General features: G+C 41.1%; 2 protein-coding genes across 7 annotated transcripts; both read right to left on the reverse strand.

Moving 5' to 3' along the window:
- Positions 1-619: 619 nt before the first annotated feature.
- On the reverse strand, positions 620-14,724 carry pkp1b (plakophilin 1b). The gene is made up of 13 exons (XM_037101838.1): positions 14,421-14,724; positions 11,890-11,990; positions 9,963-10,477; positions 9,669-9,810; positions 8,355-8,562; positions 7,247-7,403; positions 5,879-5,996; positions 4,579-4,755; positions 3,947-4,117; positions 3,578-3,731; positions 3,193-3,379; positions 2,967-3,051; positions 620-2,520 (listed from the first exon to the last, which is right to left on the reverse strand). The coding sequence occupies exons 1-13, from the start codon at positions 14,593-14,595 to the stop codon at positions 2,446-2,448; spliced, it is 2,265 nt and encodes a 754-aa protein (XP_036957733.1). The 5' UTR covers positions 14,596-14,724; the 3' UTR covers positions 620-2,445.
- A 3,440-nt stretch (positions 14,725-18,164) lies between these two features.
- Positions 18,165-26,253, reverse strand: smpd2b (sphingomyelin phosphodiesterase 2b). 6 transcript variants are annotated; one of them, XM_037101961.1, is made up of 12 exons: positions 26,223-26,253; positions 25,774-25,878; positions 24,263-24,374; positions 24,055-24,151; positions 23,787-23,863; positions 23,259-23,352; positions 22,641-22,730; positions 22,465-22,547; positions 21,893-22,025; positions 21,414-21,518; positions 21,118-21,295; positions 18,165-20,849 (listed from the first exon to the last, which is right to left on the reverse strand). In XM_037101961.1, exons 3-12 carry the CDS (start codon positions 24,310-24,312, stop codon positions 20,425-20,427), a joined length of 1,332 nt encoding a protein of 443 aa, XP_036957856.1. In that variant the 5' UTR covers positions 24,313-24,374; positions 25,774-25,878; positions 26,223-26,253; the 3' UTR covers positions 18,165-20,424. The 6 variants fall into 6 exon arrangements, with proteins under 6 accessions (XP_036957856.1, XP_036957857.1, XP_036957862.1 ...); XM_037101962.1 differs by having other exon boundaries at positions 26,209-26,226; XM_037101967.1 differs by lacking the exon at positions 26,223-26,253 and having other exon boundaries at positions 18,165-18,757; positions 20,376-20,849; positions 25,774-26,136.
- Between the last annotated feature and the right edge of the window lie 404 nt (positions 26,254-26,657).

Raw genomic sequence — 26,657 nt, forward strand, 5'->3', positions numbered from 1 at the left:
CGATAATTAAACGCCACACCTTTTGTAATCGGGTTAAGTGTCGGGGTGTGCGTTTTGCCCTGGCTAACCAGTTACTGCGATCGGCAGCTTCGCTTCACTTTACTGTGGCTCTTTGCGGTTTCTTACATTCGGCATCCAGGTAGGCTTGTTGCGCGGCTAAGGTACTACCCGTTTTCTCATCACTGTCCTCATGTGACCTCATGAATTTATCAGTGTGAAATGAAAAGAGATCACCTGTGCCTCATGAATCTAAATATCACCAGTGTCTCGTTTTTTTTTTCTGGGTTGGCTGGATCACGTGGTTCGAACTGCAGAGAACCAAAGTTTAATTCAGGTCAACGATTACGTAGTGCAGCAACAGCTGCAGCGACTTTGAGAGCATGCTCTTAGGCTTCAGAAGAAAAAAAATGAAAAGGGTGGAGTAAACAGAATTTGAATGATCTGCCCAGGAGCAATTCCAACTCCGCAGCCAAAACCTAGAGGGGCGTGACACACTCGCAAACGAGGTGTGACGAGACTCTTTATGCTTCTCCGGCGACTGTGACAAATGTGCAACGCCGAGCTCAAATTTTCAGATTATATGACTGCTCATTAATGAACTAATGATCACTGCTGCAGCTCAAAGTAGATCTCTGTCACCTTTATTGACGCTTTAAAGGTGGGGGTTACAAAAAGACCATTTCAGGATCACACATGTGTACATGAAAACAGATGCATACACCACAAAATAAAGCCATCGTTACAAAATGTAAACACGCATCACCGCTGGAGACAATGTCAGCGTTTTCATGGCAAACAAATCAACTCTGATAATTGAAAACCTCCTCTGATTTCTGTTCACCTTACATGATCAAAATAATTCATTTTTACAGTGTTCTTGTTATGTTATTAAAACAGCAATATCAGTGCAATATAAAAATGTTAACCTTTGTGTTATTATTTAATGTTGGAAGCTGATGGTGCCTCATCGAACATTGCAGGCACAGACGCAGAATACATAATTAGTGTCCGGTGTGAAGGATTCAGGAGGATCTTTTGGCACAATGAAATGCAATATTCATATCATTTTTTCATTAGTGTAAATTAGTGTTCTAACTACAGTCTGTCACAGCCCAGTGTGAAGAGAGACTTCAGGAACAGAGTCCAAAGTATGCTGAGCACAAAGATCAGGAACAACAAACTTTAACTTAGTGACTAATGTTTATACACCATGCACGTATTCATCAAACAACACAGAGACTGACATCTCTCTAAATAACCTCCCATGATCAGGACCTAGCCTCCATCTCAAAGCCGCTTTGAGAGGCTGTGAGTCTTTGTGTTGTTTAACTCTGATGAAGACAGACATGGTGACCAAATGTTAGTCATTACATGAAAACTAATGTTTCTTGATCCGAGTGCTCCAGTATACTTTGGACTCTGTTCCAGAAGTCTCTCTTGATGCTCGAGTGCCCTGCTCTGAGAGCACCGGACAGGCCTTCAGCTCCATGAGAAGCATCAGAGACATGCATGCGCCTTCTTGGAGAGCTCGGTATGCAAACACCACTTACAAACAAACCACATACAGAAACACATTTAACGCAGTTATGTGTGTGGTCTGTCCAAGTGGTGCTGCTGTACTTCACGGTCCAAGAGGGCAGACACACTTGAGCATGTGCTACTCAGACCGGGTAGTGACGGGGTCCGCCATTGGCCTAAAACGGACAAATGCAACACCTTGCACTCTCACACACGGAGCAAGAATATGTCTCAAAGGTCAGAGTCTTCGCCAACATTCAGCGACACCCTTACAGGTTTCAAAATTAAAGTTTGTACAATGTAAATTTTTTTCAACTACAACCTTTATGGAGTAGCATTAGTCCTCACTGAAGGCTGGCCGTCATTAAATCTTTTAATTTTGAACTAAAACAAGTTCTTTAGACGTCTATAACTGAAGTTAAAAAGATGTCTAAAATTACACTGCATCAACTTTATTTTTTGTAAAACGTTGAAAAGACGTCTAAAAAACTTTCACCCCGGCTTGCCAGTGGATGTCTTTTTAACGCTGAATGGACATCTTTTTGACATGTTTTCGCTCAGTGGGTAGCAACCACCGTGGAGGAGAGTGAGACGAGGGGTATTCAGTTGGTTGCCATCTGCAACCTCAGCGCTAGATGCCACTAAATCCTGCACACTGGACCTCTTAAACACAGCTCTTAAAACTAGAATAAGCAAATAAAAACGGGTTGCTGAATTGTAACCTTCACCTTTTTCCCTGCAAAGAAAAAGTAACCTTACAGCATATACAGGGCTACAGCATGTAAACAAACAAATACGGATACATGTGTGACAAAACATATCTTAGTCTCTGTGAAATGAGGGAGGATGGCCTCATAGTGTTTTTCATCCGGCGGATGTGCAGAGGACTTGTGGGTTACTTCAGGGAACACCGTTCAGGCTGTCGTGCTAGTCAATAATTTGAAACGACTTGTGCACCGCCGAGGTGACGTCATTCACGAATGAGGACTTGGACATCCCTTGCTGTGGGGAAAAGAGTTAAGTATCAATCAGGGTTCCACCTCAGTAATTATGCTGAACTTGCAGTACGTGACACATTGACAAACTAAGCCGTGCTGTGCTCGTGGCAATTTGTCGACACCGCACATCCAGTTGAGGGTTTGAACGCGTTCCTGCCCTCAGAGTTATCATAACGCATCTCACTAATGCGCTGGCCTACGTGTGGAGACACAGTCCAGCAAGTGTCCACAAACCAGAGCGACCAGATTCCTCAGCAGTGTCACATTTGTGTTCCATTCACTTTCACTGGGCACTTCCCTAAGAACGCTGCCTAATCCACACAGCTTTCTCCTTCAGTTTCTCACAAATACCTGAGAGAGGCGTGGACGTTCTGAGCTGAGGGTAGGGAACAGAGAGCACACACCCAAGGCATTACAGATCTTGGCACTGAGTGCAAAGCTTTAACTCACCCTTTTCAGGAAGCTTTGTAAGTCTTTATCTGACCACAGGTTGTAGAGGAGCAGGGCTGCAGCTTTTTTCGATTTGGGCAAGTATCTTAAAAGGAAGAGAAAGAATTGCTGAAGATCAGTTCAGACTTGTTGGAATCTAACACCCAGACAAAAATATAAACCCCTGATGAGTCATAGGTATTCCCCGTATCATGGATCATCTTATCTATCCATCTATCCACCTTACCCATTTTGGCTGATATCTTTCAGTGAGTTTATCAGGCTGTTGTTCAACAGGGGCTTGCTCATCTCAGGCTCCTTCATCAGCAGGCAGTTGGCCGTCTGGCAGGCCATGGCCAGCGTGTCATCGGACTCGTTCCCTGTCTTGGTGCCTGCGCTCAGGGTGCCCAGCAGCCCCGGGAGGGCTTTACGAGCTTTCAGTAACAAAGCAAACAGAACCCGATGGCTGTTTAAGTCGAGCAAACACTTGTAAAAACTTGTAAATGATTGTTTGAGATGATGGATTTCAAAGGCGATGACCCACATCTGACATCTACTGATGCCTAAAACGATGGTCTTTTTTCATATATGTTATTGTTTTGAGTTGCTTTTGTCTTGTGCATGCTTCTCACCTAAGTTATTCTGCAGGTTCGGGTTTTTGGTCAGGTTTCCAACCAAAGCCACGGCGCACCTCTGCACGTTGACTTTGTTTGACTGGATAAGGGGAGTAATAACTTTAAGGCCATTCAGTTTCTGCACAATGATCTGGCTCATTACATCCGAGACCTGTGAACACACGCAGCAGTATAAACCACAGGTTAAGTGAACACACACCTAAAAAATTTTAAAAAATATGTAAAGTTGGCTTACAAGTTGTACTGGTAGAAAAATATTTACATTGATCATTAGCCAGGAGCTGTAAGTGCACAAATGTAAATTAAAAATGAGGCTTTTCTGCCTTGGTCAGTTTGTAACAGCAGCACACATTTTTTTTCTCTTACAATGCCTTCATTTGCGGTGAGATTCTGCAGCGTTCCCAAACAGGTTTCCTGTGTTTCTTCTTGCTGGCTGGAGCCAAGCAACGTCAGGTAACTCTGCAGAGTTTTGGAGTGAATCAGCCAACCTGCTCCGTTAGGGTGTGGATCCTCAACAACGGGGTAGTCAAAGTGGCGCTGGTGAAGAAAAAAAGAGCGACATTTAGTTTACAGAAATGAAAACATTTCAACACGTGATTCTTTGAAGGACAGGGTCGTCGGAAACATATGATATGGATTTGAAGAGAATATGTTGCTACATGTATGCAGCATGCAACACTCTTAAGCCTGACGTGTGTTTTACTTTGCGTAAAGGATTTGGAAGTTAAGTTAAACACTTCAGAGATTAGAGAACAAAGCCTCAGACTGTAATTTAACCCCTTTGAAAAGCTGGAGTGCAATTACAATTGGCACAGTGTTGGCAGAACTGACGAACGAGTCACAGGGAGGAACAGGAGTGATGACAAGGTGACAGTGACAGACGTCTAGACGAACCAACAGGCGGCTGTGGGTAGCTTCTACAAGTCATTTTAATGTGCTGTCAACATTAAAAACATCCCTGAGGTGTGTTTGTTTGTCTCTGACATGAAGATTCGCACCTCACGCTCCAGCGACTTGCTCTGCTGGCTGAAGCAGCCGATGGGGCCGGCCTCATCCAGGTTGCTGCTTCTGTTGACGGGCTTGGCCAAAGCCGTGATCCTGCTGAACAGAGCCGGAGCTTCGGCCTCCAGCTGGAACGTCAGGTTGTGGAGGATGCACAGGCAGTTTTCTACGGACTGTTTTTGACAGGGAGACAACAACAATCAATTTGACATCAATTTCACTACTGTCACTTTTTTTACATATAAAATAAACTGTGAAAATAGGTTTAAAGGTTTTGCTGTCTGTTGAACATCGAGAAATTTAACTAATAATAATTGATAATTTGGCTTGAACACAGAAATCGAATCAAAAAATAAAAAGTGCAAAGTTTCTAAAAAGTTCTAATTCTGACAAAAGATGTATTTATAAAATCTATATCTATAAAACATGACAACTAATTTGTCACGTAAAGCAGCGTAGCCCTGAATCTTAATCACAAGAATTGTATAAATTATATAAATGAGACAAGTGGACAATTTAAAGTTATGTTCTCCTGGAAAAGACACATTCAGTCATTTTCCAATCACCCTCCTTCTGATTGAAAGTTCCATCCACAAAACATTTCTGGAGCGTCACTGCAAGAGAGATGCTGCAGCATCCTCTGAAACAAACAGACAAAAAGGTGCCGTGCAGGTCGCCTGACGTAAATCCAAGTTTCTGGAAGCCCAAACATCCCACATTGATTCCAAAAGACGCAATGTACATCTTCTATTCGCAGACAAGCTCGTACTATTTTACCCTTTAAAAAAGAGCTAAATAACGTCTTTCCAGATCAAATGTTGGACCACGAGGCTACTGGAGTACTTGGATTATGCCAGACAATTTTAGCCATTTTAAGTGGTCTTAAAACTGCTTCAGTTGTTGAGTTGTTTTTCTGTGAAGCTTCAAAAATGTATCATTTTTTTTGAGTGAACTTACCCTTTAAAGACCGGCGCAACATAACAATGCTCAAACCATTAGTCTGTTTACACGACTGTCAAAAGGCCACGACACTGTGGGTTTCTGCATGACTCATCTGCGTCTTTTGTTGCAGCGGAGCGGCTCACTGCTGCGACAGTCGTAGCCAAAGGCTGATCGACTTCACACCGCTGATACTCGCTGCGCGGAGTGTGGTTATACACAGCGACAGATGTGTTTGGTTCACATTCCAGATGAAGGTGTAAAGTGTGTGTGTGTGTGAGTGACAGAGGGAAACACAGTGAGGTACGGTGAGATCGGGAGGAACAAACGCTGATTTATTATTATTATTTTTTTTACCTTGTCATCTGGTTTCTCTGCGTCCACACAGTCCTGGATGTATTTCACCAGAGAGTCGATCAAACCTCGACATTTTCTCATCGCCTGCCTGTTGCTTTGCTTCGTGCTGCTGAGGTTTCTGTTGTAAACAAAATTTGTGATAAGATATATGTACAGTGTTTGATGCACTGACAGTAACACAGACACACTAATCAGAGCCACTGCTGTAAGTGTGGAAATATGATGTGATGTCAAGTATATTGTGCTTATTTATGTTGATCTTGCAGGGAAGATTTCAATAACTGATTTAATAGAAACTCTTTAGGCGTTTCTCGTTTATCTTACCTAACAAGAGTAATCGTGTTCAATCAAGCAAATGAACAAAACACAGCCAAGTCGAACAAGTACAGCCTTCCCAGCATGACTGCAGGAAGTCAAATGTTTACCCTCAAAGCCATGTATTTGCTCACGACATGTAAGATACCAGCAGCTGGTTTGATTGCTGGTAATGTCATACATTTACATTCAGAATGAAAACTATTAAAAAGCTGTCAGACTCTGCTGCCAGACGCTCCTCAAAGTGATCTTACAGAGAGGCTTATTTACTGTTTCTGACCATCTTCTAATGATTTGGTAAAGATGATGAAGGTTCAGGCTCTGCGCAGCAAGAAGAAAATAAAATAACTTCAATCAATGAAGGCGGATTGAATATGAGAAGTATAGTGAAATACATACAAATGCTACACACGAAACTTAGAGCTCCATTTAATCTCTACAACTCTTCAGACAAAATCTAGTAAACACGAAGGCAGAATCTATTGTGTGCTGTTGTATTAAACCACATTAGATTTGGCAAAGTGTCGCGGAAAAATATAACACACATTTCTCATACCGGTGACTTAATAACCAACTTCTGAGTCAATGAACCAGCTTAAATCGTGTCACTTGATTGTACTATTAATGTATCTTTGTCCATATCTGACATTGCCTGAACATGTGTTGGCAGCATTCAAGAGTTTGAAGTAGCAGTTTTTCTAAATATATCATGAGAGTGTGGGACCGAGACCACAAGTCTATTAGTGGGAATCTTGCAGGTTTTGTTGCATGTGTTTCTGTGACTTTACATCCTCCCTATGATTCATTCACATCTATGACGAAGAAACCGACTTAACCAGTTTCGTACCGACCTTAGCTCGTCCCGTATCTTTTTCTCAAGCACAATCCTCATTTTCAAACAAAACAAATCTCTGGAGGAAAACAGTCTTAATGACAAGCTGCACAATGATCCCTGGTGCACGCCTGATACCTACAGCTGTATTTATAGATTTATATACGTGTGTTTGGCCACACAAAAATAAAGGGGTCTTAAGCCTTCTGTTTTTCTCTTACCTGAGACATCCCGTGGTGTGAAAAAAGGACTCGGGGTCGCTGATCCGGTCCGAACCTGTTGTGTGAGGCAGGACCACGCGCTCCATCAAGACGGGCAGGGCGATCTTCAGCAGGTCCGGCTTCAGGCTGTCAGCAGAGGACAAATTCCACAGCAGACCTGGAAGGAAGAATGAAAACCTCAGCTGTCTGAGCAGCACGTCCGTCAAGTGTTCATTCGCTGACCGTGGGAGAAATATTGTTTTTCAAATCATTTTGTTATTAGAGGTTCCAAAGCAGCATCGTGTTCTGTTGATCCTGGCCGCGCCTGTGGAGAAAAGCAGTGTAAACACAGCAGCGTCTTGTGGTTAAGAGCAAACCCTGATATAACTCCACATGTTTGCTTTGAAATTGAAAGAATCGTAATACTGATTTTTTTTTTTTTTTTTTTTTAAACTGCTGTTTTTGCAGGATGCACGGCGTTAAAAGCATCTATTTGTGGCTATGTAAGATAAATGACTACAATATCATCAGCTTTGTCGTTTCAGCGCCGAGCCTTAGCACCAGACTACAACACAGCAACTTCTTTCCTCGGGGTGTGAGAATTCATCCTCAGCACTCGACCGTCAAAAATAGTTTAAATTTTTTGACTTGTGTGACATGGATAACTCAGAATCTGACCTGGTGACAGGCATCAAGAACGACTATATTAACTATACAGAAAACTCACAGATTGTCTCATTTGCTTCCAGTATGTAGGTCATATAGAGGCATCAATATTAAAGTGATTAACTCCTTGTGATGCTTTTAAGGTTCATGGATTTGACTAATCTATCAGATGTTTCAGTTGCAGGATAACCTCTGTGTCAGTCGGATAACAGAGGCTACATTTTCTTTTAATACATTTGCATCGAAATGGACATTTCACTTTGCTCAAGAGAACAGCAGCAAACTTATTTCAAATGACACTCAGGAAAAGCTCTTGGTGACTGACACCAGGATCCAGACAGGATTACACACAAGTGGCTCTCTGACCTGTTTGCAGTGTGTGTGTGTGTGTGTGTGTTTGATAGGTAGGTGTGTGCGTGTGAGTCTTTGTGTACATGTCGCACACTTCAAAGCTAACTCGTACCCGTCAGCTGTTTCTGTGCCTCGGCGGAGTCCGTATCGCGGAGCAGATTCACGGCCTCCTCGATGCCGCCGCAGCGATGGATCTCCTCCTTGTTCTTCTCGCTTTTAAAGGACAGGTTCCGGAGGGCGGCCGAGGCTGCCTGGTTGACCTGGGTGCTCGAGCTGCGCAGCAGACTCACCAAGGGGAGGATCCCATTCAGCTTCTGCACCTGCGAGACAAGAGGGCTTCAGGAGTGAGCACAGCTGAGGAACACAATCATTAACCACCATGAAATGACAGTGAGAGGAGTCTATTTTCTTTTCATCACAGTGAGTTAAATAACAGTTTAATGTGAGAAATGGCAGGTAAAAAAAAACAAAACAAAACATGTCAGCAGCAAGGCTCCCATACAACTGCCCAGGAGCTGGAAATGAGAGTTTTCTTGTAGATTTTTGGATTTTGTTACATCACATTGTGGCAGACGTGTTGTTTTACAGTAAAATTGTGTCATTTTCAGACCGCTGTACTTGTTCTAATACTTGACTTTCCCCTCTTAGCCATTATATCCACGTTACTGATGATTGTTTCCTCAGTATCAATTGTCATCCCTACAGTACTGTCGCTATACTGATCTCTAGGTATTTGGTGTCAGATGTCATGATATTTGATTTTGCTGCCCAGTCCTAGCATTTATAAAGTGCTTTTTGGGGAGATTTCAAAATATTGAGATATAAAGTGTATTGCTGATTTTTTAAAGCCCCCCCCCCCCAAAAAAACAAGTTTACTACATGTTTGAGTTGTATTCACTTGAGATTTAAAAAAAATAAAACTACGTTTTTCGGGTCAGCAATATGTTTTCATCCAGCCATGACCTGTTCTAAATGGCAGGTCTCATTGTCAGTGGCGGAGTCCGCCATTCCTGCACAGGATTCAAATTAGAGTTCCACACAGGTAGATATCTCACTGATATCAACCTCACTGTTTACAGTTCATGCTCCTAACACCGTATCAGTTACTGCTGATGCAAAGCATATCACAGAGGACAGGAGACCTGAGGCCCTGCACAGGGAGGGGAGTATGGTCTGGTTAGCTGGTTAGAGAAGTGACAGATCTTAGAAGGTGAGGGAGGTCAAAGGCAGCTCAACAATCATTTTTGTCTCAGGTCATCCTAACAGGTTAAACCAGCCAGCCGGGGTCACTTCACATGAGAAAAGGTCAAATCAGGTTTTGACATGAAGTGGAGCACATAATGACTGAAGCTTTGGCCAGAAAAATCCATCGTTTGTCAGCTGCCACCCCTCAAACTTTCCACTGAAAGAAACCAAGACGACCCACCTCCTCTTTGGCCTTGTCGTCGATGTAAGTGTTGTGCTGTATGTATGTTGCGCCACAGTGCTGATACGTCTCGTCCGAGCTGGAAAGAAGCTCCACGGCCTCCTTCATGGTGATTTCAGTCGCTGCGACGTTGCCATTTGACCTGCAGGAAAAATAAAAAAGCAATCAGAATCCTATTATTTTAAAAAACACGCACTGTGAACAAGTTATTTATCTAAGCACGTCATTCAGATGGTCTGAAATGAAGAAAAAGAATCATGTGAGTCAGAGATAACAGATATTCTCCTCACTCACCCAAAATCTTTGCTCTTCACGGCGCTCTGGAAGACGCGAGGCTGTGTTGCCGTCTTGGGCTCGTCGACGGTGCTGTACAAGAACTGGCTGCTCGATTTGTTCTGACCCGAGCCGCGAACAGTGCTGCCCTGCACGAACTGATTGCTTGATTTCTTCTGACCCAAGCCGTTCATACTTTTGCTGTACACGAACTGCTTGGTTGATTTGGTCCGACCGAAGCCGTTCATGGTGTTGAGCTGAGGCTGGGACTTGGTGCTCACCATGTACTGACTGGTGGGCCTTTCCGCCCTGTAGATGCTCATGTTGGAGAAGAGCCTCCGCGGAGGAGCGGCGCGTTTTGGCTGCCACGCCAGTTCGGGCTCGCTGCGGCTGGTGTTGGTCTGGGGGAACGCCATGGTGCCGAGAGGGGCGTAACCCTTATGGTACTGATAGGTAGAGGCCGCTGTGTTTGTCTTCAGAGTGGATCCCTTAATGTTGCTGTATGAGTGCCGGTTCATGTTTTTCTCTACGCTGAGCTGCAGATCCAAAAGCATATGTTGTCAATTAAAGATAATCCTGTCTGAAGGGATGGTGTAATTCGCCAGCGACTGAGCGAGGAGAAGGGTGATTGACACGCAGCTGGCAAAGGCGAGTCAAATTGTGAAACAACTTTTTGGTGTGCTGGTTGTTGCTCAGATGAATTACTGGCAGCCTCTAAAGAAGAGACTGGTAAACACATTTTTGTGACATGAGGCAGAAAGACTCTGGGAGGATTTGGAAACAGGGGTTTTTTGAGGAAAAAACTGAAAGAAAGTTGACTGGGGACAACACAGCTTTCAATTTTTATTTCCTATTACTGTTGTTAGGCCCCGACAATACGGTCTATAAAGTGCCGTATTAAAATGCTAAAGTTAATGAATGTTGTCGCGGTGTTGCGTGTGTCATTTATCCACCATTTGTGAAATATGTTACGTTCATGTTGGTTTACAGGGAGCAGCAAGTCGACCGTCAGACCAGCGCTGCAGGCAGGATTATAAAAAGATTCCCCACATGCAAAATAAATCTGTGACTGGCCACCACAACTTGTAATAAGATTTTCAGATTATTGTTATTTTCTCCACATGCCTTATCCATTTATAGAAAAGATGATTCGTTAATTGCAATCTTTATAGTGTTTTAAATACTTTTACACACTGCAAAAAATGGTAATTCAAAGATTGACGGTGACATTAATTAAAAAAAAGTCAGGAAACAATTACCTCAGAATCAGCTATTAATACTACTACTTCTACTATACAAAAACTATTAAATTTAAGTTGCAGGAACTACAACATCTTAACAACTTAAAATTATTAGTCTACATTATTAGTCACTTTACTTAATTATTTTAAGGTTACCTGTTTCCCAGATTATTTTTGACAAAGAAGTTGTGAAAAATGATTCACTTACTTTCCAAAAACTGAAATAGTTCATTTACCATCACGTATGTCAAATAAAAGTCGTAAATCCAAATGTTTGAAAAGCTCAAACAAGTTGTAGTACAGTCAACTTTTAAAATTTACAGTGTAACAAAATGTCATGTTGGTGAAGAGTTGTAGAATTCAAAGACAAAAATCTCACATATATTCCTCTCCGGCAGTAGTTCCCAAACGTTTTAACATCAAGGACACCTTTTCATAATGGTTTTACTTGTGGAAGTTTGAAGGTGTATTAGACTCATGACCAAAATATTCATACAGTATGTGATTGTGTTGCTTATAAATGGAATGATAGCGAAAATATGTGTTTCTCTTCTTTTGCTGGGACCCCTCCAACAACCAGGCACCACTGCTCTATTGTGGCTACGGCCCTGTTTCAGACATAATACTGACTACACACTGACGATAACGCGGCCAGAGGACTCAGTCAATAGTGTGATAAAAAATAAGATACAATCTTTATGACTTACAGCTCCAGAATATCCGTTTCCAGAGAAGACGCTTCCATTGGCTGCGCTTGAATGCGACTTAGGGGCATCGATGAACACGGAGTCATAGTCGTAAACTGGGCCTGCGGAGGAAATGTGGAGGTTTATCAGCTGTTACTGTATGTAAAGTTCATACCTGACATCACTCTTATTGATTTATGGCCTTTGTTTAAGGTGTTATATACTGGGTTGCTTGGCGGCGGGCCTGATCTGTGGGTAATGCCTTAAGGTTACATGTCGATGAGGTTTTCAAAGAAACACGGGCCCAAAGCTGGGAACATGAGCTCATGGACGTCTGTATGGAGTGCTGTACCTGCTTTGTATACCAGGTTTGACTTAAAAAGTCATTGTGGTCATTCAGTTAAAACAATGAACTGCTGTTATCCTGTTTTTCATACATGAACAGGCTTCAGGTTTGAGGAGTGTCCTCTATTTTTGATTAAAGCATTTTCTGTCAGAATCAGAATCAGAAATACTTTATTGATCCCCACAGCGGGGGAACTGCTTGCGTTACAGCTGCTCCAGTTCAAAGACAAATAAAAACTATAAATGAGTGAGAACAAAAATACACTAGAATATATTCATATATACAGTGGAATAACAATAATTCCTGTAAGTCGAAAACTCTAGAGACAGAGGTATAGAAACAATAAGACGAACCAAAAACAATGCTCTTTTTAACTGCTTTAGATTTGTGTAGTTATTTGGATTTTGCCGCCTCGTCACTCTCACTTCTTGTAAATAGTATTAGTCACACAGGCTCAGGGAGGGATTCTTTTTAAACCCTTTATTTACTCATCAATAATATTCATGAACTAAAAGTCATTAGGTTTGAATGTAGCCTTCTGATTCTAACAAATTCTGTGTGTTAAAGCGAAACTCTCGCCAAAATGCAACCTAGGCTTTTTTTATGTGAACGCACATGAGACAAACCTTCATGTAAAAGCATAATTACAACGAAAGAGGCAGTTTTAAGATTGACCGTATTTTCAGTGGGAGTGCATGGGGCAGTCTTGCATTAAAATCGCTATCTTTAAAATCCTAAGAAGGCTCGACACAACATGAAGCTTTGCTCGTAGTATCACCAGGGTCTCTACATGTAGCTCAACTGAACCACATGCACTCTACCAGACGTGTCGATCCCCGAGTATGTCTGGGCTGCCATGACGGTGGCATGTGAGTTGTTCAAAATCTTTCTTTTTAGTAAACTCTGTGCACACAAACAATGTTCTCAGTGCTCGTGTTCATGTGTAGAGCCCCATGCACTCCCACTGGAAATCAGTTTGACCCGAAAAAGAAAATACGGTAAATCTTAAAATGCAAGGGTGAAATGAAATCTTCTAAAAACATCCTCCTCCACAGGGCCATGTTTTTATAACACGCACACATACGTTGAAACAAGTCTTGTCGCTTTTTGTTTACATATCAGGATTCTTTTAAGGAACCTATTAAATACTTTTTCTCTGCTATTATTTATTGAAGTGCTCTTCCTGAAAACCAACCACTGCCAATAAATACGTCACAATGAGGGTAGACGACAACTTACTGAAGCATTATTGGGATTTAATGAACGATATATAAAGCACTGCAGGTTATATTCACCCATATAAAGGTCTTGTTAACTGTAAGTTCACCCCAGAAAAGAAATTTCAGTCAATTATATTCTCATGTTGATGGAAAACTGGGAGAAAGTTTCACAGCAAAACAGTGTTGCACAATTCTCCTTTAAACGCGAGACAAGAGTAGTAATCCAAGTCTCTCCCGAAGCCCAGAGACCACAATTTGATTTAAAAAGACATTAGTGACCTCGTTGATGTGCGTTCAGGTCATGCAGCAAACTTCTGACAGGGTGCGTTATGCTTTAGTTTTGCACTTTAGTTTGGCTTAAAGAAGGGTTTAAATAATGTCTTCACAAATCTATTTGGGATCTCGGGAGTTTCAGAGACTTGGATCACACCGGCCGGGCTGTATGGAGCCATTTAATGTTTCTTATTTGCTTTCTTTTCTTTTTTTTTTTTTTTGTTGCTTTTTTACGTTTTAAAACAAGTCCCCATCTACTCATTGCTGCTGCAGCAAATCTGTTTCACTGCGAAGCTCCAGGACTGTTGCACGGACTGCGAAAACTTTCCCAACTTTCCATCTGCACCGGGATGAGTAGATAATGACTGAGGTTTCCTTTTCCTGGGCGAATTTTTACTTTAAAATGAAATCACAACCTGAATTCATCACAACCAACACAGGCAGCTTTAATTTAGTTGTCTTCATCCTCTCTAATCGGTGCCAGATGACATCGTTCTTTCCGGAAAACTTCCTTAAATATCAAGAAATTATGAACTGCAGCTTCACATGTTTATTTAGCAACATAAAAGTTGTGTTTTAAAGCCCTCAGGGAGACTACAGATGAGTCCTGGAGGATATCACTCCACAAACTTGTAGGATTTTACGCTGAGATAAACCCAAAATACTTGAGTCCAGCTTCGTGTCTGTGGCCCTGGAGGACAGGCTGCTCTTACTTGTTGGAGATAAGGTGCTGCTGCTCCTGGACTTGGTCCTCCTGATGGTTTTCTGTACTTGCTCCATGACGCGCTGCTGGCCCGACCGGTACTGGTTGACGGACGGCAGCGCCAGCGACGTGTCGTCCACGTTCATGATGGAGATGACGGACTTCAGCGGATCCAGACTCATCATTTTGTCTGTTTGGTTTTTGTGTTTCTTTGGATTTCTATTTTGTATTTTGTATTTTTAACCCAGCAACCAAACAGACGAGGATCTTCGCAGGAAGCCAGTCAGCTGCAGAGTGACGGTACGGTGATAAAAGCCCTGCACCTTGCCCTGCCCAGTGATTAGACCGCGCCCACAGATGAACACACACACACACACACACACACACACACACACACACACACACACACACACACACACACAGCACGGCAGGGCCTCACCTGTCCACTTTCTCTCACCTGTCCTGACAAAAACACCTCTGCTAATACTGGATGAGAGCATTTCCTCCTCTACTGTAGACAGAGGACACGTCTACATAGTCATTAGTATAGTATAGTATATAGTACTTAAAGTTTGTATTTTGATTGTATTTGTACTTGTTGAAGGTACCGGCAGGATTAATAAAGCTATCTATCTATCTATCTATCTATCTATCTATCTATCTATCTATCTATCTATCTATCTATCTATCTGGGAGGAATTGGACTTAATTCTCCAATGTTTAATATCTGACAGCTGATTTTTATATTTAAAAACATACACAAAGAGCTCATGTTACATTATGTGTGTGTGATGATTAAAATTACCCAACAGCTTATGCAAGTAGTGGATCAATCAATTAGTCGTGAATGAAATTGGAACTATTTTGATATTCTTTCACCCCATTGGTAGCACTTTATTATAACCATCATTAATGGTGCATTTATAGTTTTGAGTATTTTTGAATAATCCAAAAATAAATAAGTGTTGGCAACACTTTCTAATGACCGTCATTAAAGCTTGATTAAACTTTGACGGGTACTTATTTGATAGTTAACAAACACCGACGTGCTTTAAAAACAATATCTACATCAACACTGAACCTTTTCTTAATAAATGCTCTTTAACGCCTGTCATTGTTCAACAGTCAGGTAAATATCAAGTGTAATCAAGTTTTAATGATTGTTATCAGAGAGTGTTGCCAATACTTTTCATTTAGTTTTGGATTATTTAGACCAGGTGTGAGAAAACCTTTTGCTCTTGGAGGGCCAGAACTGAAACTGAACGGTGGATCACGACCAAAACAAACACTGTTGCCGTGTTGTTGTGATGCTGAATGGTTCGATGATCTGAAGTTACCATAACTGACTGACTTCCTGCACCAAGTGTCACTCTGCTGCCAAGGTCAGATTATGAAAAAAATAATAACAATTAAAGATTCTACATATTTAAAGAACAACTAATTAATGTAAATATTGATTGAAATCATGCTTTTTGAAGAGGAGTTTATTTTTTTCCCCCTCACTTGAAACATCTAGTGGGCTGAATCAAACCCTATCACAGGTCAGATATGATCCAAGTTTGGGCATCTCTGATTTAGCCAGAACAAAATGTGGACAAAACATTGTTGTGAAGGTGTTCCACTGTGCTTTGAACATTTCTCATAATTTTCTTCATTTTCTAATAACAGTCGATTAATCAAAAAAGTCAGAATAAGCTATAATGTACAAAATAGTTTGAAAGCTCAAACAACTATAAACACTCAAATCCTGCTTTTACAGGTGTGCATGAGTGAAGATAAGCTAATGATTAAATATATAATAGTATAACAGAGGACACTTTTCTGCGTTGAATATTTCTAATATTTCAAGTAGCCTACATTTTCCTTTTATACCTACAATGGTTACTTTTACAGAATTTGTTTGAGTATTTGGAGTATTTTTACACAGTGGTATTAGTACTTTTATGCAGGTACAGGACCTGGAAATCTCCTCAACGACTATGAGCGTTTTTTAAAAATACAATATTTCCCTCTGATGCAAAGTGGAGTCCAAGTAAAAAGCAGCAGAAAATAGGACATTTATCAATTTTAAAAGTTAGTATTCTACTTTTAATATTTCATTCACATTTTGCTCCCAATACTTTTGTGCTTCTGTTCATACATTTTACTTACAACTGAAAAAAATCATACTGTATTGCACTCAAGGATAAGCGCTGGTGTCAGTACGCCTGCCATAAATCACCTGACAACCATCAGATCAATGAAGATGTCATTTCATAATGTTATCAGATCATGTTCAGGTAAACACAGGTAACTACTATAGTCATAGTCATTACAGCCTTCTCATAATAAAAGGCTTTAACCCCCAACCATTCCCACTAAAGTTGCACAATGAGCACACGATCAGATAACCAAAGATAAAGACGGACTAACACAGAAAACCCTCAGAGGTGTAAATGCAGATTCCAGTGAAGTGGTGTGTAAAAGTTAAACTAACCGTCCTTCACAGCTGAGCTCAGACCTGCTGACAGCGTCTGTCATTAAAGCTTACCTGTAAGGGCTGGAAAATGATGCTGCCATTACACCACACTGGAAGACAACACATGTATTTACGACTAGAAAATGATTTTATTTATTTGGTAGTGATGGAAACAGATAAACAGGGCAGGACGGGACAGCATGTAGATAAAATAATGGGTAAATATTTTGGATTATACCCAGTGATAGATACATGTACTCAACCACTGTACTTTCTGCTTCCTAATTCTTGCATTTACTACATTTTAAAAGCAGATGTTTTTTTTTTCTCCCTGCAACTTTTTTGATTACTTGAGTTACTAGTTACTTTGCAAATTGTAACTGGATGAAAAAAAAAAAAACACTGATGAACATTGGATACTGTACATAGATCACAGATGTACATATGTGTCTAATTTACTTTAATTTGTACTTTTTGTACTACAATTAATGCATTGCCAGATAATTATTTTTGATACTTCTGTAATATTGGATATTTTAGGACTTGTTTACTCAACTGGTGTTCATGTGGGTAACTTTGACATTTAGCCAAAGCAAATATGTTGACATGTTTTCTTTTACTCCAGTATGATTTTTGGGTCCTTACCAATCATCTCCCTTAAGCCTACTGTAACTTCACTTAAATATATAAAATAAATAAAGGACATTTGTTGAAAATGCACAGGGAAAAATTAAAAAAAGGAGATCACTTAGTCTGAAAAAGGGCATTACATGTTTTACAAGTATTTCATCTGACCCTGCCAAACAACCTCATTTAAATCCTGTTCCATCAAACTACACTGTTTCAATATCGCTGCCTTTTGAGTTGACACACCTTTTTACCTTTTGAGACAGATTTTGGTTATGAAGTTCATCTTGGTGACAAAGCCACAGCATGTATTGCTGAGTAATGGCACAACACCTGGTGAGGATCAAATGTTTTGTTGCGACTGGGAAAAAAAAAACAACCCAGAAACATTCAAACGTACCACACCTATGGGTGCCTCTTGCCCTGAGGGGAGGAAACATGTGTCAGCTGGCATGTTGGATCTGACAAATTCGGCTCTGATTTCACTTGTTTCAATGCCCTCGCTTTGCTGCTCAAGAGCCAGTTTGGCGTTCTTTTTGGAACAAAAGCTGTTTTCATGTTGAAGGTTACACTGTCTCATGCACCTGTATTGCTCTCTAGTGGTGAAAGTGTAGATCTGTCAGTGAATAACTTTGTCTAGTCAGCTTCATCCAGAGCCAAAATCAGTCAGGAAGTGTGAGAATCTTTATTATTATCATTTTTTATTATTGCTTTCATAGTTTCATGCCCATTACAACTTTCAATTGGAATGAACATCAGGTATTATACTAAAATCTATGACCTTCATAAAACTAGGAACTACCAGGTGCTTTTTCCAACATTTTGGTGAAAGTTTATACATTTTAAAAATGATTGCTCCTTGCTAGGCATTGCTGGAACACTTAAGTGATTTCCTAGCTTACATTAAAGAAGGTGGTTTATCTGGTTAGTCAAGGTAGTGCACTGCACACTAATATATTAAGCATTTTAAATTCTCTACAGCACATGATGTTTTGTAAAACATGTCAAAAACATTAGGTCAAAATTAAGAGCATATATGACACAATATCTGCAGCGCATTCCCACTGCTATGCTTTTGGAAACAGGAGTGTTTTTTTTTTTTTTCTCAAACATAAAAGATACTTAAAAGAAGTGCAAGAGAGTGAACATGATACACTGCAAACATGCAGATAGAGCGTGTCCCTTTTCATACAGTATAATACACTGAAAAGTCTTAACTGGTGCGTGAGGATCTTTAAGGGCTACTGGAAGCTCTCAGCAATCTGTCCGGCAGAGAGAAAACATGTTACAGACCAATATGTAAACCTGCACAACCGTCGGAGTGTCTGTATCGTCAGTGCAGCGGAGATCACAGGGCTACTTCTCTAAGTAAGCCCCACATAGTCTACACCCATTATGGTTGTAGCCTGCCAACCAGGCAAATCTGCAAGCTCATGATGATCTGGCAGATGCGTCCGGTACCCCCTCCCGTTCAGATTTCCAACTGCACTGGTCCATGTCGGGCCAATCATAACTGTTTATCTGATATTGGACGGGTCTGATTGAAACAACCGTGATGGCTGTGGGAGGTAGGGAGAGCCTAAATGTTTTCACATCTAATGTGGTGGATTAAGGGTTTTGTGACTGTTGAACTTGCAGCAGTGTTGTCAGAGATACTGATATATATATCGATACATACTGATTCTGAATATTGAAACAGTTTCAAGATTTGTTTTAGGCAGGACTGATACACCCGTACCAGCTGCGGGTCCAATAAATTAACATTGTTGCTGCTGTGCTTAAAGTACACTGAACAAGCCTTATTATATTCATCTTTTAATAAAAAAGTCACATTATATGCCCTCAATGTTTCCCTGTGGTATTGAACATGATACATTTTTCAAGGTATTGTATCAACGTTAGAAATTACAGTTTCGTGACAGCACTTAACATTTGTATGACTTCTTCTGTTTCTGCCAGGTTTGAATGGAGTGTGCTTTACAGTGATCTCTAAGGTAAAATAAGTGTTTTTATTGTAGGAGTCTAGCAGCTTAGAGGACTTACAACAAAGCAGCTGATTTTGGTTGAATAAAAATTGTCTCACTCTTTAACAATAAGGTCTTTCTCTACTAACAATCTGATTCTGTCAGTGGCAAAAACGAGCACTTTTAATCGACGACTGACTTTGGCAGGCGCAGTTTCCCTCGAGGAAAGCAGCCTTTGCAGTCTGTGTCGGAGCTGCTGATAGAGGTGATTTACTGCTTTTTAAACATTTAAACGGCAATATCTGTAAGTATGGAGTTATATTCAAAGACACATCAATGCCACACCATCACAGCTTATAATCTGTTTAACATCGCTCAGGACTATGTCGCACGTTTCGTTGCGCGTCTGATTGGTTGCATCTCTACCCAGTTGCCGTCTTCCCCTGCTGATAGCGTGACTTGGAAATTAAAAAATGGACCACTAGGTTCCAGACTAATTTGCTGTAGATGATTGCTAGGCTACTATGATTGTGTAGTGGATTCTCTGGATCACAAAATGTAAGCGTGGAAATAGAAACACAAACAACTGGTCCCGCTTGGAACTACTGGGTGGAATGCAAGTCGGACCTGAGGCTTACAGAACACAAATGGTCATATTTCTGACCTTTAAGAACAGCAGTAGCACAGATGTATCACACTATGTGATAGGAAGTATGTTTGCTGAAGTGCATAGAGGGAAATTTTAGGGGTAAAAAAAGGCTAAAGACGATTATATAAAAAGTATAAAATTTCCACGCGTGTCCTGCACTACATTCAGAATCGTCCTTCATCATTCTGCAGTACAAATCTTAAATCTCAAGAGCGTAAAACACATTCAGAGGATAAAACTCTTTCAAACATCCGTCTTAAAGCTTACTTCAAAGGCTTTTCTCAGAGAGCCCACTTTGACCCAGTTGGCTCCTGCATTACTCCTCTGGGTCAAAGGCAGTAGGCTCGAGACCCTCTGGAGGCCTCCGCTGGGAGCTGTGGGGCTGAGCTAAAGGAAAGCCCCTAAGCCTCTCTTGCAGACTTCCTACAGCCAGCCTCATCTGGTCTTCAGCCCCCTGAAGGGACTTCAGCTCCATGGTATAGAAGATGTACAGCAGAAAGGTGGTCACCAGGATGGCGACGCACAATGCAGCCAGCATGTAAAAGGAGGTGCGAGGGAACGGTTGCTCTGCTCCCAAGGCCAACCAGGGGACGGCAGCGATGGCCAGCTCCAGAAACAGCAGGGCCAGGCCCATCACTCCGGTACGTGTCGCTGTGTAGCGCATCCTCTCAGCACAGTGCAAACCCACTTTGACTTCAGTACGGGCCTCTGTCACAATGTCGACCAGCTCGGCCAACTTCTCTGAAGATGTGAAAGAGAGAAGAGACAAAGAGTAGTAAAGGATCTGCAAATGTTTTTGATTGGCTTCAACACAAGTCAGTTGAGCAGTAAAGCTGTGGTTAATTTGGCACACTCTTTACTTTTAGTACATACTGCTGCTGCTATCACAACGGATGAAAACAATTGGGTCATACTTCTTCATAACATAGCAACATTTACACAAATAATGATATTTTATTCTAGATACTGATCTGCTCACTGGTAAAAAAAAAAAAAAAAAAAAAAATACCTGCAGCAGCGTCCTGACTAATCGCTTTCCTGTCATTTTCGGCCTCAGTTCGAGTGCGTGTCTCGAGCCTGAGTTCAGCTGTCAGCGCTTCATGGTCGGAGTACGGGAATGGATGGTCAGGGACGGAGCCTTTGGTGGTTGACATGAAATCACAATAAATGTCTGCTTTGGAAGAACCCTGGGAGTTTAAAAAGAAAAGAGAAGAAAAACAGGGAAATGTGATGACTTCAACATCTTGCTGTGAACATGAGGGAATACAAATTTAGCACGTGTGACGACACAAAGCTTTCACCCACCTTGAAGAGGATGTAGTCGATTCGAATTCCCTTCTTGAAGGGACTGAGCTCCTTTTGACTGATAAAAGGGTTGTCAGCTATTAGAGTCATACCATTCTCACATCCCTGCAACAGAAGATTGTTTGGAACATTTATTAAAGAAAAAAACAAGTTAAAAAGGAAAATGCACGTTTTCATCTACACAGCTTGGTTGTTGTTTTCACAGTCTCGACCATTATATCTGACAGCCTAATTCTTGAGATACTGCGCAACAATGACACTGCTGGATACAGCCTGACAGTTTTTTCACTACTTCCTGACAACTGATGTCGCAGCCAGAAACACCAGACATCAAGGGAATGATCATCCTGCTTTTACATCCACATGAATGAAAAGAATGTGGTTCACTCGGGGGACTCGTTTTAAACATGCCAGACTGCTTGCTATATGTGCTGGTGTCGAGCTGTCTACCACTGAACAGCATTCTTCTCGTTACTTACATCAAATTTAGCGGTCTCTGAATAAGAGTCTCGGAGTCCAGTGGAAGTCCTCAGTAGTCTGTTACCGAGGTCCTGAGGGTGCATGTTGAGGTCGCCACCTAAAATGACCAAATCTGCTCCAGCAGAGGTGTGGCTGAGAGGCACAGAAAAAAAATCATCATTACCAGAGACACAATATAATATTGAGACAAAACGTTACTGAGTTTACAATTTAGAATTGTTGTGTTTTTGTTACCCTAAGTGTTTTACATTTTCAGAGGGACCTCTTCTACAAAGTCTGCCATGGTTCTACAGAAGCCTGGAAAGTCAAATCAAACTCTCTAGTGAGGGTTTTTAACATTTTTAGCTGCCACAATAAGGAAGGGCGAGATGAGGGTGTGAGATGAGGATCTGTGTTCAATCTGCAACTTCACCACTAGATGCCACTAAATCCCACACACTGCATCTTTAACAATGACAAACACTAACACCAACTGACAACAGGCCAGATATGCAAATATACACCAACGTAAACAAATATTGCATTTACTGCTACACTTTATGTGCAGAATAAACAGGCAAAGACAGAGTACCGGATGAACTGCTGCAGCTCCCACGCCTGAACCACTCTGTGAGGTAGATAAGAATCCTTGTCTCTGCAGTACTCTGCATGCAGCTAAAATGAATGCACAGGGACACAGAAGGCTGATCAGTAACTGTATATAATATATACTGATTATGGATGAGAGCTGATGTTGGGAAACCTTACATGAGTAACATAGATGTTTGCAGTCAGGCTGCCAATGTTTAAGATGGCCAAACCAACAGCTTTACCTCCGAACCAGTCTCCATGGTGAGCCTGGATATTATGAAAAACACAAAAGGTTATTGAGAGAATAAGGAGGGAGGTTGTAACACTAACACACACATATACATCCAGTCTGAGGGTGAGGTGTGTACGGGACTGGCTTCTGACTGTACTGCTGACTTGCTAACTCTATAAGAGCCTAAAGTGCAGCTTGAGATCCGCTGACAGGTCTCTATTAATAATTCCCAGGTCAAGAATAAAAACCAGAGGAGATCTGGCCTTTACAGTCAGTGCAGCTCGAGTCTGGGACGACCTGCTGAAGGAAACTGGGTAGCTAACCGTTTATCTTTGTTTAAAACATTTTAACCCTTTAAAAACACATGATTTTAAAATAGCTTTTATTTTCATCTGTTCAGTTGCTTTAATTTTAATGATGTCGCTGCACCTTGCATCTCTTGAATAAAGTTGTATGATCCAAGTTGAGGAAATACTATTTGGCAGTTTTGTTTTGTATGTATATATTTGTAATGTGTACTATGCAAAACACTTCTTTATGAGTCTCTGGCTCTCGGGACTTACCATGTAGGGATACCCATTCAGTGAGTAGCGATAAAGAAATGTGTCATGGATTCTGTATTTGGTGTAAATAGCCAGTCCACTGCCAATGACTCCACTGCAGAACGACAGGAACAGGAATGTGAATATAAGTTGTACATTCCACACTAAACAGCAGCTTCAGCAGTCAGATTCTTGCTTAATGAAATAACTCACATCCCTATGATAAGTACATGTTATCTGTCATAGATGTAAGAACTTATCTACTAGAGTTGACATTTTTGTAAGAAGCAAAGAGGATTACAGAGGTTGAACCCTTGATTAATCTCAGTCTTATGCTTTGGTATGGAGGTCAACAAAGAATTAAACTTCAGATGTTAATCCTTATAGGTAAGGCCTAAGCTTCAGTCAAATTTTGCAGACTGATCAAAGTCATGAAGGTACATTTTTCTGACAGTAAGGCACTTCAGGAGCCTTTTGAAGACAACTTGATCATTACTTTTAATCGTAGATTGGGTACATAACATGTTTGCACAGCAAAAAAAAAGTTACCTTTTGAAGTAATGAGAGTGAGGATGAGTCGAGGCAAGCTTCTGCTTCAAGGAGAGAAAGTCTTTCTCACTCCAAACCTGGAAAGAAAATTGATATGTCACTTATCTTTTTGCATAATTTTCATTGTTCATATGAATTTACAATAAGATTAATTACTTAAGGTTGGTCTTCATTGCAGAAAATACCTAAACTAACTAAACACACAATCTAAAAAAAAGCAATCAGATTAGTGACTCTGCAAGTTTATGACAAGATGGCTTCCACCAACCTCTTGCAGTAAGACAATATCATGCTGTTCCTTGCACAACAAATCTCCAATCATAGCATAGCGCTGAGGACAGTGTTTGCTGAGGTAGCGGATCCCCCTGAAAAACAAACAGAGAGCATGGACGATGGGTGTTTGCATGTGTTTTCATCCATGTATAAGGAAGACATAAAAAATGCATTAGGAGACACTGCAAACCACAGTCACTGACCAGCAGTTCAGAGAGAAGACTCGGAGACCGACAGAGTCTGTGTTAGCCATGCTGACAGATCAGTAGATGTAATGATGGAGTGTCAGAGCAGGTGAGATGACTGGGACAGCTCCTGGCGTGACACATAAAAGCAATTGTTAGAGATTGATTTCTATGGTCTATTCCCAGATGAACACTTTAGGTTAGGAGAGTAATTCAGCAAGGAAACTTGTAGATCAAGGTCAAATACACAAAAATTAATTGAATTTATACACCATAAACTTTATGAACCAAAAAGGCACACACTCACGAGTCTCAGACATATGTTTACAACATAAATAAACATTTAAAAACTGCACAGCAAGCACTAAAATTGCAGACCAAGCAGATGGAGGCCTGACTTCAGTTCCAGTTCTGTGCTTTGTTTTAAGGATTCAGCATAATTTCACAATTCTTAAATGGAAAAACACGATCAGAATACAATTCTCTATACTAACATGATGAGCATGTTTTTCCATTACTGTGCTATAGCTGACCCTGGCCAGGCCTCACTCTCACGCAGTGGGAAAATGTAGTTGATTTTTACAACGAGAGACAAAGTAAAGAGGCAATTGCATTCACTCCTTTCTCCCGGGACTGAAACAAAACACTAGCCCCCAACAGAGTGCTGACATAGCTTTGCCCTGTCTGGCGAGAAACAAGGGGGGACGCAGCAATGCAGTGAAAAGATCCGAGGGGCATCAGTAGGTGAGGGCTCTTTTGAACAGGCAAAACTGGTTATTGATTATGTGTCAACACAGAGAAAGCAAACTATATAAATAAAGCACACAATTAACATTATCACTACTCAAAATCAGTCAGGGATTTTGGCGTTTGGTTGCATGTGTGCGTGGATATGCAATAAAGTCGAGTGCAATGTGTCGCATTACATTTAGGGACCAGATATATTCACAAATTCAGACATAAACAATCAAGTGAAACGCTGAAATATCCAAACATCATAATTTAGCACACAGTCACACAATGCATCTGTGAGTGTATTCAAAACAGTGAGCGGATGCTGCACCACTGACAGTGGGGGTGCACAGACAGTAGATGTCGCAGGCAGGTAACATCACATCAACTCTGGGGGATTTTCTCTCGTCAATACACAGAAAAGCCCTGCGAAATCACTCCAGATTAAGTTACATGTGACCCAAAATGCCGGTTGTAGGTGACGTTAGCTGGTGGACGACGTGGATAAAGTTTTAGCCAACATAAATGCTTCGACAGCTACACGTATTAGCCTTCTGACATCATTTATAAACTGAGATATCGATGAACCGTTATAAACACGGGCAGCTTCATTATGAAGAAGATAAAATATCTTTAAGTTTATCGCTGCAGGTATGCGGTTAGACCAGTTACAGAGCTGCTGAACAACTCCAGCTAGCCACTTAGCTTGTGTCCGTTAACGGTTAGGCTAACTGCCGGTGTGTTGCCATGTCAGCTGAACGGTTTGTTTATTAACTCGGCTGGTTAATTTAACTCACCTCACGAACCTGTTGACGTCAGCTGTAGTTAACGGGGCCGTTTGACGAGCGGTTCCACTCTTGGCTCCGGAGCCAAAACACTTCCTGTTAGCGTGCTAGCTATGACTAGGATTGTAAAAAAAAAAAAAAAAAGTTAATTATTATCAAACAGGACGAAGTCGGTTGGTCAGCATCTACTCTAACTCAGTGCTGTTTGGCCACTTCCATCGCTGCTACGTGCTTTTCCTTCTGGTGTAAAGTTAGCTCGGATAAAAAAAAAATAATAATGAAAAAAAAATGTTACGACCTCCGGTTGTAGTTTCCCCCACAAAATAAAACAGGAGCGTGAGTTGCGCCTATATTTTGGTGACAGGCACGCATATATGAAATACGTTTTCATGGGATAAGTCGCAACTTTAAATACTTTATCGTAAGAAGTCATTTCCAAATTACCACCTTTTGTACAACACCTTAGTTTGTTGGCTTTCACCTAACATCCGTTTTTGATTTAGCCAACTTGACAGCTGCTTCCGGCTTCAGTTCGCCGCAGCCGCAAGTTATTCTGGGAGGTGAAGTTCTTTCTGGAGAGCTTCGTAAAGGCTCGAGTCATTCATTCCAGAAACATACTGAGGGACATACACTACTCAAAATTAGTCAGGGATACTTAAATGTTTCACTCAGTTGTTTATTCTGTGACACATCTGAATTTTTATTTCGTGTTTTTGTGAATATTTTTTGTCCCCAAAAATAATGCAGCAAATTTAAAATCGACTTTTATTGCATATCCATGCACATACATGCACACACCCATATCCCTAACTAATACTGAGTAGTGTAAGTTATAGCCAGCTAAATGAACTGCAAATGTTTAAGTACTGATTATGCAGACAGTACCCCTGATAATA

The sequence above is a fragment of the Acanthopagrus latus genome, chromosome 6 (genome assembly GCF_904848185.1).
Source record: "Acanthopagrus latus isolate v.2019 chromosome 6, fAcaLat1.1, whole genome shotgun sequence".
NCBI classification, from domain to species: Eukaryota; Metazoa; Chordata; class Actinopteri; order Spariformes; family Sparidae; genus Acanthopagrus; species Acanthopagrus latus.